The sequence below is a fragment of the Rhagoletis pomonella genome, unplaced genomic scaffold (assembly GCF_013731165.1).
Source record: "Rhagoletis pomonella isolate Grant_MI unplaced genomic scaffold, Rhpom_1.0 Rhpom_scaffold_04310, whole genome shotgun sequence".
In the NCBI taxonomy this organism is placed as follows: Eukaryota; Metazoa; Arthropoda; class Insecta; order Diptera; family Tephritidae; genus Rhagoletis; species Rhagoletis pomonella.
Genome location: NW_023462860.1, coordinates 1 through 14,579, shown reverse-complemented (window position 1 = coordinate 14,579; position 14,579 = coordinate 1). Strand labels below are relative to the sequence as shown.

Below are 14,579 nucleotides of genomic sequence, written 5' to 3'. Positions count from 1 at the left end.
TCTAATTTGTGACTAAAACTATGCAATGATTTATTTTCAGAAATTTTTAGTTACAGTAGTACCCATGTGACTTGGCTTCGAGGCACATGTTAAGACGGTAAGCATACAAATATTTACATAAATTTAAGCTTCAATATAAATTTTTGATTTAATGTACGATAAGGTAATGATTTTTTTTTTGCCAAAAACAGTTTATTAATATATTGATTTATTTTAGTAAGGAGTGTTCTTCTAGAGGTGTATGTATAGAGCTTTAAACTGAAATAATTACCTAATTTCAAACTCACTTGACTTTATTAGAAATATACAGGCGTCGAAAAATGAGTAGGTGCAAAATTCAAAATGATAAATTTTCATTTAAAATATGTATAGTTCGGACGCATAACAAAAAACATATAAAAAAAAAATAAAGTTTCAAAGCTTACACAAAGTTCACAAATGGACATTCCCGAACCATTATTTTGGAAATAAATTTGTACAACTTCCAAGCGTTATTATAGCCTATGAACAATGTATTCTTACAGACTACTACAAAATTGATAAAAACGTGTCCAGATCTGACTAATTTGTGACTGTTTCAAAGTCATAAGAAAATCGAACCTCTATAAAAACACCCTTCACTTACACACATTTTGTTTTTGCAAGTTTAAATTTATGTAATATATTTCTCAATTCTTTAGTAGACCGTAAACCAATTTTTGTGTTATTTCTTCAATTTAAAATTATTTTTTTATTTTTTTTTTTTTGTAATTTTAAATTGTTATTTACAGTAATAAAATATGTTCAAGAGTTTACATTTTTGTGTACATGACTGTATGTTTGTTTGTCTTTAAAACAGAAAGAAAACTTTTGCGTTTTCAATGCGTTTAAAGAAAGTTGTAAAAGCCTTGTGTTTTGTGTTGGCAACGCTAATGGATATATTTTTTTTTTTTTTTTTGATGGTTGGTGAAGGCACTACTAACAACATAAAACTATGCAGGGCTTACAAGATAATAGCTAGTATGTATGCACCAACTTTACGCTTGCGCTTTCTAGTAAATTTTTGCTTTCAGGTATATTTTTCTAACCAAAACATTTGTACAAATACTTGGTCTCAACTACGAGTATACGGACTTGAACTCAACGAACGAACGAACGAACAAACGAGTGAAGACACGCGTATTGTAAACCCCTCGAAATAGTTGAACGTTTTGTTTTTTTGGATTGATCTATTATTTGGTGGGTGGTTTGTTTCGTAATATATTGAACTTATTATTCTCGTTTTTGTTTTTTTTTTTGTTTTTGTACTAAAGTGTTGTACGCATGCGCGTACGAAGTATTACCTTACAGCCAGCATCGAATTTCAAACGCCAAGATGGACGCCGCTCAGCCATCGTATTCGAGGAGGAGGAGGAGGACAACGATGACGCCGCTGCCGTCGTACTACTAGCATGGCTGCCCGACACCGCCGACGTTGCTGTCGCCGTACCGCTAATACTACTACAACTACTAATACTACCAAAAGCACTGATATTCGCTTGTTCCGTTGCCAGGCTGCCATGGCTTTGTAGTGGCAGTGAAGTCGAATCTAAGCTGCGCCGACTGCCACCAAATATTTTGCTGTAAGTTGTTGTTGGCGCCAGCGCTGGCTCATTATTGTCAATGCAAGCGTTAATGCCACCGCCAGCGACATCTTCAGTCCCACCGCCGCCGCCGCCGCCGCCGCCACCGCCTTGTAACGCTGGTGGTAGCGAGCGTGTTTTGCTTACAGCCACTAGTTCATCACCACCAGCCCCACTATATTTACTCGCTTCGTAACGCAGCCGCTCGACAAGCGTTAAGGCATTGTTGCTGTCAGTTTCATAGGGGGGTATTCGTTTTTTCACGCAAGCGCACAGGGCTTTCGAGTGTAGGTGGCGGTGGCGACAACGACGACGACGACGACGTTGGCGTAATCGGTGTAGTAACTGCACTAGTCGGATGCACTAAGGATTTGCTTAAGGAAGCGCCCACAGTAGTCACTGCTAGTGGCAATGGTGTTAGTGTGCTTAAGCGGGAACGTTCGTTGGAAGTTGTGCTGGTGGTAAAGACGGGGGGTTTGGTAGTGGAATTCTCACTGGGCTCAATCTGTTTCGGCACAGGGCGTTCAGTCTTTTCATTTGCATTTTGTAAATTGTGGACTTCAATAGTTTCACTTTCATCTGAGTCATCCTCCGTGTCATCTTGCACCTCTTCAGCTGCGTTTTCGTTCTGCTCTTCGTCGGCATCTTCCGCCTCCACATCGGCAGCTCCAACTTGAAATGATTCTGCACTTTTTTCTGCAGCGCTCTGTTTTAACGATTCACGTTTGCTTGCATCCTCGGCTTCATTCTCGTTCGCTCCTTCGTCGTCATCCTTGCTCTCATTTTCATCGTCGTCCTCGTCCTCTTCCGCATTCTCATCATCGTTTTCGGTTCCTTTCGCAACTCGTTTTTTCCTGACCATTACCTCCTCAGCTACCGCGCTTTCATTGCTAGTCATCTCCGGTGGAGTGACCACTATCGTCGTTTCCACCGCTTCATTGGGCACTGCGCTGCCGATAAACGAATGTCGCGGGGTCAGTGTGTACGAGGCGCTAACTTCTTCATCATTATCGTCGGTGTTTTCATCAGTCGTTGCATCTTCGGTTGGTGTGACGATCTTTCGGGTTGGTGCAACGATTGTGAATGAGGCAGAAACATCTTCGCCATCATTGTCCACAGCGCATTCACCCTTTTCGGCATCCTCTTGTGCCTCCTCCTTGTCTCGTGCGCATTTTGCGGCGTTGGTGGTGGGGCTGAAAACGATTGGTGCTTCATTTTCGTCTGTTCGAGGCGGCGATTGTGGACTAGCCTCTGTTTCTGTCGCTATTACTGGTGGTTGCGTCAGCGGCTCCACTTCTTGCTGCTGTGATGTTGATGGATTTTCTGCTGTTGCTGTAGCTACTTGCGTTTCGTTCTGTTAATAATTTTTTTTTTTTAATTTAACAAAAACAAATTTTTTCTCTTGTTTGGTGAGTTATATGTATGTACATATGTATGTAGCAGAGTTTCTGAGTTATAAAATAAGTTTTACCATACTCTGTTTACAAAATAAAATAACTTTTCTAAATATATGTATACTATAAATACTTTTTAACAAAATATGCATACATATTCAAAAAATGCGTTTGGTCAAACACTAAATCACTTTGCTCGCGCTTCGTTTCATCTAGTGAACGCATGCGCGCCAAAAAGTATCAAAATTCAAAAATTTCTTACGAATTTGTCTATGCTGTTATCTTCAAAATATAGGTATAAAAATAAAAATATCCATGCATATACAAAGTTGCATACCATGCAAACGTTCAAATATTGAATAAATGAAAAAAAGAGATTTCGTTTTACCAACTCAAATTGCCGTTTGATTACCTTTTGTAGTATAGGTGCGTATAAGTAATCTTCGATACAGTTTAAAGCCGTTACGGCTTGCGAAAATTTCCTTTCCTTTATGCCGTTAAGGAATTTTGATGAGAATATAAAGCATATCTCCGGATCTCTTGAAAATCACGAGTACTAATAACCTAGACTGCTTTCAATCATTAAACTTAAAAGAAAAACACCGGACTATGGGTTCTTGGATTTAGAAAAAATTGGTATAGAAGAGCTCCACTAGGATTGAAATCTGTTCGTCACAAATTCTGCACAATTTCGTCCAACATTCAATAACAAATGTTCTTTTAAATTTTCACCAAATGGAATTTCATTCTAAAATTAAGTAGGTCAAACATTAATCACCTAATTCTAAGCTATCTAATCTTGCTGAATACGTAAATACACAAATTTGTGTAGTGAAATGTCAGCTTTTAAGCTTTAGGCTGCAGGGAGTGAATGTGCTTCACATAGGGACTATATTTCTCTTGAGTCCCTGGAAATATGACGACTCTTTGGAGGAATCACAGAAGCGGCAAAGATCGCAGAATAAAATCAATTCAATCATGATTAACTCTAACTAGAGATGCTAATTTTCAGCTTTTTCCGATCCCGGAATTTTCGGGATTAGTGCCGGGATTTAGATATCCATTACTTTTCAACAACTTAAATCGAAAAAAACTGCTTCTTTATGTTTGAGAAGCTCTCCTACCCTAAAATAAATAATAAATAAATGGGGTTGAAACCTACTTTTTTATTTAAAGCGGCGTTTTTATTTATTTTTTCTCTGGCGTCAGGATTTATTTTAAAGGACTTTGTAATTTCTAAGATATGATTGACTTCAAAAATGATTTAAAAAATTCAATGCAATGTAGAATTAAAATATGGGTACCAAATGTAAGAGGAAATTTTTTTTAGAATTTAAAAAAATTAAAATTTTTTGGATTTACAAGGACGAATAGGTAATTTTTTAACCTGATTAAGTTAGGACGAAATTCGAGGATGTTGTCGAGTTTATATAAGTCCTTAACATATATTTTTTTCAAAAACAAATATTGCGAAATTTCAAGGATACAATTTTAAAAGGACATTTTCAATACTTACCAGACCTTTTGCACCAAAAACTTGAATCTGTTTAAATTCTACAGGGTTCCCTCTTCAATTTGATACCCATACATCTTCTCTAAGGACATTTCTCTGAAGTTTTTAAATCATTTTTGAATTACTGACGTCAGAGTGAAGAACTAAAAACGCAATTTTACTATATTTGGCCCATGGTTTCACGAATATATTGATGTCTGTGTTTAAAATTTACTATCGCGCGGAATTATATGTATACTGAGCTAAACATTTATAAAAAATATTAATTATTAAATAAAAAAAGAAATATAGCCAATACTGGTCAAGAAAAGGAGTTTCTATTATTGCCATCAGTGCAAATTACAAATCCCGAAATCCCGATTCTTGGCAAATAGTCTCGGGATTTTTGGGACCTTAAAAAGGCTGGGATCCCGGGATTAACATTCCTAACTCTAACCCTATTAAATTCAGTCAAATTAACTAATCGAATAATTCCAAAACTGGATTATGCTCATAACTCACAAAATTCTGGTCCAAAAGGAAGAAATCAAAGAAAATGCGGAAAAGTACGGGTTAACAAATATGCCATTCTTGAAGCTTCAACACATCACTCTTACTTTTTGTCTGGCATTACATTCATTGATGCAGATAAAATAGGCGATTTAGTGGGTGTAAACAAAAGTTCTTATCTCATTTTGGAAACACTCCCTGCCGAGTATGATGCTAGGCAAGTATATACATTGGGGTGGTCTTTAAAATAAAATGAACGAGGGGCCAAAGTTCAGATTTCTTTTTAGAGACTCAAAAAATTAAAACTAATATTTTATATCTAATACCCAAAATCGATACTACTAATGCCGAAGATGTCAGATATAAATTTTGGTCCCGATTGGAGTCGGTTAAGACGCCTTCATAGGGTAATAGGGTTTCACACACAAATGAGCTCAAGTGAGCCGAGAAGTGGCGAATCGAAGATGGTTTTTGTAATTTCTATACCACATGAGTGTTGCAGGCATAAGACAGTTGTTGATAGCATTGACATTTTTTTGTCCACAAAATAATAGGTGCGCGAGTGTTTGAACAGTTTTGGCTATTTTTCTTTGTTTGTTTAATGTTTATTAAAGTTTATATAAAAGTATAGCTCATTACCTAACAACAATCCCATAAATCCAAATTTCAAACTTGCGCAAACATTATAAAACTTAAAAAAAAAAAATCACCGAAATTTCCAACTTTTTATTCCGAATTTTTAGAAAAAGTCCCGTCGATTTGTGGCATTTTTTTTGTTTTTTTTTTTTGGAATATAATGCATGACAGCGTTAACAAAAAAACTGCCAAAATTAACCTATTTTTCAGTAGGTTTCACCCTTTAAAATTTTTCTAAAAATTTTTGAAATTTTGGTGAACGTTTGTTGAAAATTTATAATTTTTGCACCAGGTTTAAAATTTGGATTAGTGATTGATGAACATTAAACAAATAAAAAAAAAACTGGTGAAAACATCGCACTCCTATTATTTGTGAACAACTGTACTTACATACATATATGGCACACTATTTAATACTTGCGACAATTTCCGAGAAAACGAAATCTCCATTTCGAATATTTCTTAACATAATAACGAATGCGCATTTAAACAACTAAAATACAAGAATCATACAACACATTTAAGTACTTACTACGTATATATAAATAAAAATTAAAAACGTCATCATTAACAAAAAAGTAATATTTTCGAAATTTTTGAATGCCGTTTGCTCATTGCCCATAAAATACTTTAGAACGATAATATTGGAAATTCGAAGTTCTCGCGTATGCACAAATCCAGAGACAGAAAATAAACCTTAAGGGTATATTTTCGAATAACAAAACTTTTCATCGGAAGCTTCAAATTTTAATTGTATTTTGATTGTTATTTTCTCGACCAGCTTTAATCTTTTTTTATGACTTTTATTTTTTGCTCACAGATAGATAAATTCGCATCAAAACAGATTAATGCGCGAAGATTTGATAATTTCGCTAATTTTAGACCTTTCTGATTGGTTTTCAATTTTTTCAATCAGGTTTTTGTTCTTATGTATGTATGTCCGAAAAGCGCCAAAAACTTGTGTTTGAAACTAATGGCGAATTTCCACTAGGCATTAAAATGACAAAAAAAATGGGGGCATTTAAAAAATGCCATATGGAAATTAATTTAATGACTATTTTTTTCAACGTAATGACACGTATATTTTTTTATGCCCAACATTGTCATTACAATTTTTGCCATTTAATGCCAAATGGAAATAAAGCATAACTGTAGAAAAAATTTAAATCCAATAATTTAAATCGAAAAAATAAAAATTAAAAATCTACGTTCAAACATTATCTGAATATAAATATTCAAATTTAATGCTAAAATTATGAGTTTCATTATGAAAATCTGAAATATAACTTAATATATCATTTAAATCTTTTTATAAGAACTTCATGCATATTATGTATGTATGAATGTATGGCCTTTTGTTAATGATGACTACGCTATTTAATATTAAAATATTTTTAAAATTATATAACGTATGCATATAAATACTATAAACACATCATTGTGGTACTTAACAACATTTTTTTTAGATAAAAGCATTCTAAATTAGTTAAAAAATACAAATATGTATATATTTTGTTCACTATTTATTTCAAAATAACTTATAAACTAACGGAACGACTATGCAATACAAAACGACGTAATCGTAACGAATACTAGTGCTGCCCTAAGAAATTATTCAATCAAGTTAAAGAGTAAAGATACATAAGTAGAAGTAGAGTTTTGAAAGGCGCGTATCATCCTGTGCAGATGCTCCTAAATAAGTATATTCAGTTGCATTAAAGGAACTAATGGCGGTTGCTGTCAAATTTTGAGCGTTATTTAAGCGTCTTCGCATTTGCTTTGCTTTGCGCTACATATTTTAATTTTTGATAAACATTTTTTTTTTGCTTTTTAAACGCTGTTAAAGATCAATTCGCTTCTTTTTGCAACACAGGCTATGAGGTTAATGGCATGTTTTAGCAAAAACTAAAACAAACAGCACCATATACATTACAGCATTAAAAGTACATACATATTTAAAGCTTCAAAATGCCACAATACAGGTCATGTATGTATGTATGCACAATATTATTGATGGAAAAATGCATGTAGATTTAATGCAAGTCTAAGTCTAGATTTAATGCAAGTATAAAGTTTCCATATTTTTTTTTTTTGTTTTTTTGTTCCTAATGTGCTGTAGTAAGTAGTAAACACTTCTTCCTTGCAAAGTACATAGTATTTTTTATACATTGAAACATAACCGACAAAAATCAACACCGCAATATATAAACAGTTATAGTAGTCCCAAAGCCCCTAGGTGGTTGGCCACAAATCCAAGTAGTGCGTAATTTAGTGAGAATTGAAGTGTACATGTGGACTGTGGGTGATTGCATTGGCTGTTTGTTTGGTTGGTTGGTTGGTGGTGGTTGCTTGGATTGATTGGGTTGTGATGAAATTGGTACTACGATTAATCGATTATCCAAACCAACAAACAATATATATACGTAAGTATGTAAAATCCTAAATTCATTTTAAATATTATCAAATAACAGCACCGCTTCCAAAGCAATTACTTTTCATTGTTTTTCTATTGTAAGATGTGAACTCCAACTTAAATTTGTGTATTTACTTTTGATATTGACTGTAACCTGTGCAACATGTTTTTTTTTTTTATGAGAGACAAATACAATACAAATATAGAAATTTTAAATGGGCTAGGTAATTGAAGGTTGCAGTGGTTGACTGTTTGTCTGTGGAAATGGTGAAAGTGGTGGTGGGGTTGATGTTGGTATTGGTGATGGCGACACAAACTCCTGCAGGACATTGTTGTACGGTGGTACAAGATGAGAGTTTTCGCATTGGTTTTTAACTGTTGCAAGTTTTACACAAATACAGTTATTAAAACGCACATATATTTGGGGGAAAAAAATGTATGTGAATATGTATAACAATAACTTTTATGCATGTTGACATTTTTCCATTTTGATGAAATAATGCTACGTTATGGCAAATGTATGTATGTAGTAAGTATGTATGCATATACAGCACAATAAATAGTAACAATATATAGTCTGTTTTTTTAAATTGTTTTGCACTTAGATATTAACGAGTATGCGGTAAGTGCCAATTTTTAGTTCGGAATTTGTTTTAACTGTGTACTTACGCTGCTGCTGTTATTGTTGTTATTCATGGTTGAATTTTTCTTCTTAACCAACTCTTCGGCACTCTTAATTTCGTCCAACGTTACACCTTGTGTAGAGCGACGCGTCTCACGTACGCGCTTAGCGTGTGCCTTACGTTGTGTTTCGCTCTCCTCGTCACGCACGGGTGGCACAAAGGATCTGCAAGTGAGTAAGAGAGTGAGATTAAATACATATGTATAAACCATAGATAATGCATAATACATATATATGTACATATAATATAGCTGGTGTAAGTAGTGAACTATTTTTCAAGAACAATAATCATAAGGCATGCAAGGGTATGCTTAGGCTGGCGCTGGAATCGAAGAATTTCCGCGAGTTCGAAAAGGCGCTCGAGTTGTTAAATGCGATAACTGCTGAATTTATGCGTAAATTTAAAATGTGGTTAATTAAATACACTGACATTTTAGTCTACATACATACATATATACATAAATTAGACTCCCTCATTTCAAACAAACAAAAATCGGGCGCATAAATTCCTAGAAACGCAGCAAACTTAAGAGGTATAATTTATGGTAAATCAAAAAATATTGCCAGTATACTCCCATCAGCATTGTTACGCCAGAGAATACTGTTTAAAAATGCATAGGACTTCACATAATCGAATATAAAAAAATTTTTATGAATTTAGGGGAACCGACAACGAAATGTCGGCAAGTAAATCTTTCTTGTGTTTCTGCATTACCCCGAGCAGTGTACATTCACCTACATTATTTTCGCTCAATTTACTGCTATTAGTGATTTAATATAGTTGCTCTTATTCTAGGTCCATGGTTCTATTCCTGTTCCCGGCAACATCAAAGCACAAAGATTTTTTTTATAAGCGGCCACCCCTCGGAAGGCAATTGCAAACTTCACTGAACCATTAACGAACACAAATCTTCCACAAAAGTTTGATCCGAACCAAAAACCGAACTTACTTTTATAAAGGTTTAATGTTCGTTTCGACAAATTTTTAATGGACACATTTTCTCCACTAATCTGCAAATTTTTTTACTATGTAAAGCGTACAACAATTAAATATGTTTTTATATTAGATTGTTCCGGAATAAAAATAACACAAATATATAGTTTTTTTAATCGACTTCAAAAAAGGAGGAGGTTATCAATTCGTTGGAATATTTTTTTTTTTTATGTATGTTACCGCATGGACCACGTTAACCTTTAATTCTTTTTTTCTAACGAAAGGTGGTACCTCAGAGGTGGTCCAATATTAATTTGGTTTAGATCCGATCAATGGATCATGAAGAAATTAACGGTACTGTTAAATTTGTATATGAAAATTGAAGTCGGTTTTGTTTTTTGCTTAAAAATTACTTGTTTAAATTCCCAAATCATTGAACCGAACTAAAACCCCAGTTCAAAGAAACAATAAACAAACCATTTTGACGAACCAATACAAAGGTGCAAAAATCGTTCAAATCGCTGAACCGAACCGACCAAATTTTTCATCCAGTTTATCTGCTCATCTATATATATAAAACAAAGTCGTGTTAGTTACACCATTTATAACTCAAGAACGGCTGGACCGATTTTTATGATATTTGTTTCTTGAATTTGTCTACCTTCCGAATAGCAGAATAACTATTAAACCAACCGCTATGTGGCACTGGAGTCTAGTTATTACTAAAACCCGTATTTTTGGTCCGATTCGCCTCATATTTGAGATGTGTATTGACAATAGGAAAAACAATACCACTGCAAAAAAAATCCGCCAGGTGGCGTAGGAGTCGAGTTATTACTAAAAATCGGGCTTATGGTCCGATTATCCTCAGATTTAAGATATGTATTGATAACAGGAAAAATAATATGTACTATATGTAACTAAAAATCGTATTTATGCTCGAATTTATTTCATTATCGAAATATATGAATTCACATGCCGATGGTCCTCTGCAATAACGACGCAACTCAAAATAAAAAAAAATATCAAACCCCTTATTACTTTTAAGAGGCTCATGTCTCTAATCCTTGGCTAACCCATGTCTAATCCTAACTAAAGTAAGTAGTGGAAGCGTTCCTGGTAAAATTTTTGAACTTGGTACGAAAATATATGAAATCCATCACATATTCATGGAGAAAAATTGGAGCTATTGGAAAATGGGTGTGGCACCTCATATACAACCGAATTTTTTCACACTGTACGTCTCTGGAAATGTTCATGGTAGAGTACTGGAACTTGGTATGGAGGTACTATGTATATGAAAAATTTGAGCTATTGTAAAAGCGCGTGGGCCCTCCCATCCAATACGAATTTTTCATACTGCACTTCTCTGGAAGTGTTCATGGTACAGCACTGGAACTGGGTGCGGAGATGAAATCAATCGCATACTCATGAAGAAAAATTCGGACTATTTTAAAAGGGAGCGTGGCACCTGCCATATAAATTGGAGAAATTTTTGAACTTGGTACGGAAATATATAAAAACAATCACATACTCATGGATAAAAATTGGAATTATTGGAAAAGGGGCGTGGCACCTCCTATACAAACCGAATTTTTCATGGTATAGTAGAAATCAATCGCATACTCATGAATAAAATTTCGGACTATTTGAAAACCCACAACCATATAAACCGAATTTTTCATAAGAAGTATCTCTGGAAGTGTTTATGGTAAGAGTACTGGAACTTTATACCAGCTCTCTCATACAAGTCGAATTTTTCTTATTGCATATCTCTAGAATTGTTCTTGGTAGAGTACTGGAACTTGGTGTGGAGATATATGAAATTAATCGCATAGTCATTGAGAAAATATGGAGCTATTGGAAAAGGGGGCGTGGCACCTACCATACATACTGCATATCTCTGGAAGTGTTCATGGTACAGTACTGGAACTTCGTATGGAGATATATGAAATCAATCCCATACTCATGGAGAAAAGTAGGCTCTTTGAAAAGAGGGCATGGCAAAGTACAAGCGTACTGACTTTTCCTTATCTTTGAATGTGTATATAATTCTTCTGTAGGTATGTTTGAGTGAAATCTTAAATGGCTGGAGGGATTTCAAAAAGGTTGTGTGTGTGTGTTTGAGCGAGTCTCTGGATAGTTTAGTTTCACAATTTAACCCGCCAGTTGGCGCTGGAGTTGAGTTATTACTAAAAACCTTTTTTTTATGATCCGATTTGACGAATATTCAAAACATGTATTGGAAACGGTAAAGGAAGTCCAATTGCAAAAAAGAGATGTGAGGTGATGCTGAGGTCGAGTTATTACTAAATATCGACAAGTGAGAAAAGGTGCCGTGAATGTCAGACTAAATCGACCTGTTGCATTATTCAGTATACCGAACTCTCGTGTATTACGATTGGCCTAATGGATGTGATTTGCCAATATTATTATGCGGTAAACCTTCATTCGGACATACCAGGGTTGATTTGTGCAGTGATAAATCTCAAACCGCTCCCTGTCGAAGTACCTTAAAATCCAGTTTAATAAAAGCAATTTAATGAAGCTTTATTTTTTTAATTGAATTTAATATAGAATCTGACAGAAAAAAATAATTTTTCACTTAAATTGCTTTCGTGAAACTGGCTTTTATGGTATTTCATCTCAGTCTATGTATGTATATTGTATTTCTGTTGAACAAGGATACGCATCCATTTTGAAATTGCCACCAACTATAAGATAAAGTTTTTAGGGCAAATTCACTACAGATCCGGATCATTGTTGCCGCCGGGGACCTTCTTCATGGACATAACACTTTGGTTAGTTTATTTAAGGCGGCGAACGACCACCAAACCATAATCTTAGCCGATGAATTTGCCAATGGAAATCGTGGACTGTTGGAGAAAATGTTGGACCAAAACGATTAAATTAAAAATCTAATTACGGGCGGGACGAAGATCGCCGGGTCGGCTAGTATTTACATAAAAACAATAACTATTAATTAATTTAATAAATTTTAAAATTTCAATCGTCGAGTTAGTGCAGTTAAAAGATGGCGCGCAATATGCAACAAATAAATACAACAGTATAAGCAACTGGCGCAGCCTGAATCCAAGAATTCCAGTTAGAAACAAAAAAATTAAGAGCAAACATTAGAAGCAAACACAAAAGTTAAACAAACAACAATAAAAGAAATTCAGCGCAATAAATTTCCACTTCGTATAGTGAATATTTACTTGAAGAAATTTTTGAAAATTGTGCCTGCCGACATTTTCTGCTTTGTAGTAGTGGTTGGCGCAGCTGCATCGGGGGAAGTAGACGGACCGGACAAAGTTGATGATGACGATGACGATGACTGTTTAGGGTCATTATCAATCTTATTATTACCGTTATCATTGTTATTATTGGCAGTGTTTGAATTTGTGATCGTATTGCTGATTTTATTATTATTATTGTTTTGATTGTTTTTATTATTGCTGGTAGTGCTGGTGCTGGCAGCACTTGTGGCACCTTTGTCAGCATTTGCCGAACTAGTAGGTGTGCTATGAAGTGGGGGAAAATTATGAAGTTCAAAAGAAATTATAGAAGATGATGTGTAAAAAATAAATAAATGATTGCGGTTAAAAGAAACGTATGGGAAAATATGTAGGTATGTCACCACCAAGTGCGCAGTCGGAGTTTCGGTGACTAAGTTAACTTATTCAGTACCGAATTTATTTATTTATTTTTTTTTTTGTTTTCAGAGTAGATGTTCGTATTAAAAACTCACCTGCGAATCGGTGTCGTAGTTGCAGCTGTCGATGGAGTGGTGGTGGTGGTGGTGCTTGTCGTTATGGACGCAGTGGAATCAGCTGTTGATGGCGTGCTGGTGGTGTATGCCGCCGTTATTGATGTGGTCGACGTATTTGTCGAATTGCTTCTGTGGCAGAGTACAAAAAATAAAGTTGAAAATAAAAAACACGATGTTTAATGCTTTTAAGAAAGTTAAAAGTATATAAAATCTCAAAAGTGATTTACTGCAAGCATTAATTTATAAGATTTATAAGTAAGCAAATTTCGTCGCATACAAACTATTTAGCGATGAGCGATGAAAATGAATTAAGTAAAGCAAAAAGATAAAACAACAAACAAAATAATTGATGACTAAGCGAAATGGTATAAAAATTATGATTTTTTTTTTTTGAAATTTGATTTTAAAATTTAAATTAAAGAAAATTAACAAACCTGTAATTTCTATGATCTTTGAGTGAAGCCGATCTTTGTACCGAATAATTTGGAATGGGCGTGTAAACGTTGCCTAATGCGCTTGTGGGATTATTGATAATGTTGGTGTTGTTACTTTTACTGTTATTTATATTATTACTGTTATTGCTATTATTGTTGATGTTGTTATTGCTATTGCTATTGCTACTGTTGCTATTGTTATTGCGGCTATTACTGTTACTACTGTTGTTACTATTGAGTTGTGTGGCCGGCAGTATGGGACATGAATTGGCTTTTATGCGTGCGCGCAGCTCGTGATATTTTTGATAGAATCTGCATTGATTTAGTTTGAATAAAATTCCCCACAAAAGCATTTGCATATGTTTGTAAGTCCAATTCATTTCATTTCCAATTCGTAAGCGTAAGAAATTTGGTTATTTTTTGATGTTTTTTTTTTGTATGCATTTAAAGCGACAATGTTTTTTTTTTTCAATGATTTTATGTTTCCATTTTATTTAAATCATTCAGCGATTTTCATTTTGTTATTGTTAGCAGGACGATTTGTGGTTGTTGAATGGTGATTGGTGATGGTGTTTGTTGGTTGTGGTTGTGAGAATAGTAGTAATGGTGGTTTGTGGTTGTGGTTTGATGGAATATTTAAAGTGAGTATGCAAAAAAACAATAAACAAATAAAATTTGGTATTAGTAATTTTGGCAAAACAAATAAACATT

At 34.4% G+C, this 14,579-nt stretch overlaps 1 protein-coding gene across 1 annotated transcript; it reads right to left on the bottom strand.

The window, feature by feature from the left end:
• Nucleotides 1-1,266: 1,266 nt before the first annotated feature.
• LOC118754648 (protein phosphatase 1 regulatory subunit 12A-like) lies at nt 1,267-14,180 on the bottom strand (the record flags this gene model as incomplete). Its single annotated transcript, XM_036489537.1, is given in 7 exon segments — nt 1,267-1,624; nt 1,694-1,859; nt 1,861-2,955; nt 8,716-8,893; nt 12,881-13,186; nt 13,414-13,563; nt 13,869-14,180. Coding segments are annotated over 7 exon segments (2,545 nt in total), but the record flags the coding sequence as incomplete, so codon positions are not given.
• Nucleotides 14,181-14,579: the final 399 nt, after the last annotated feature.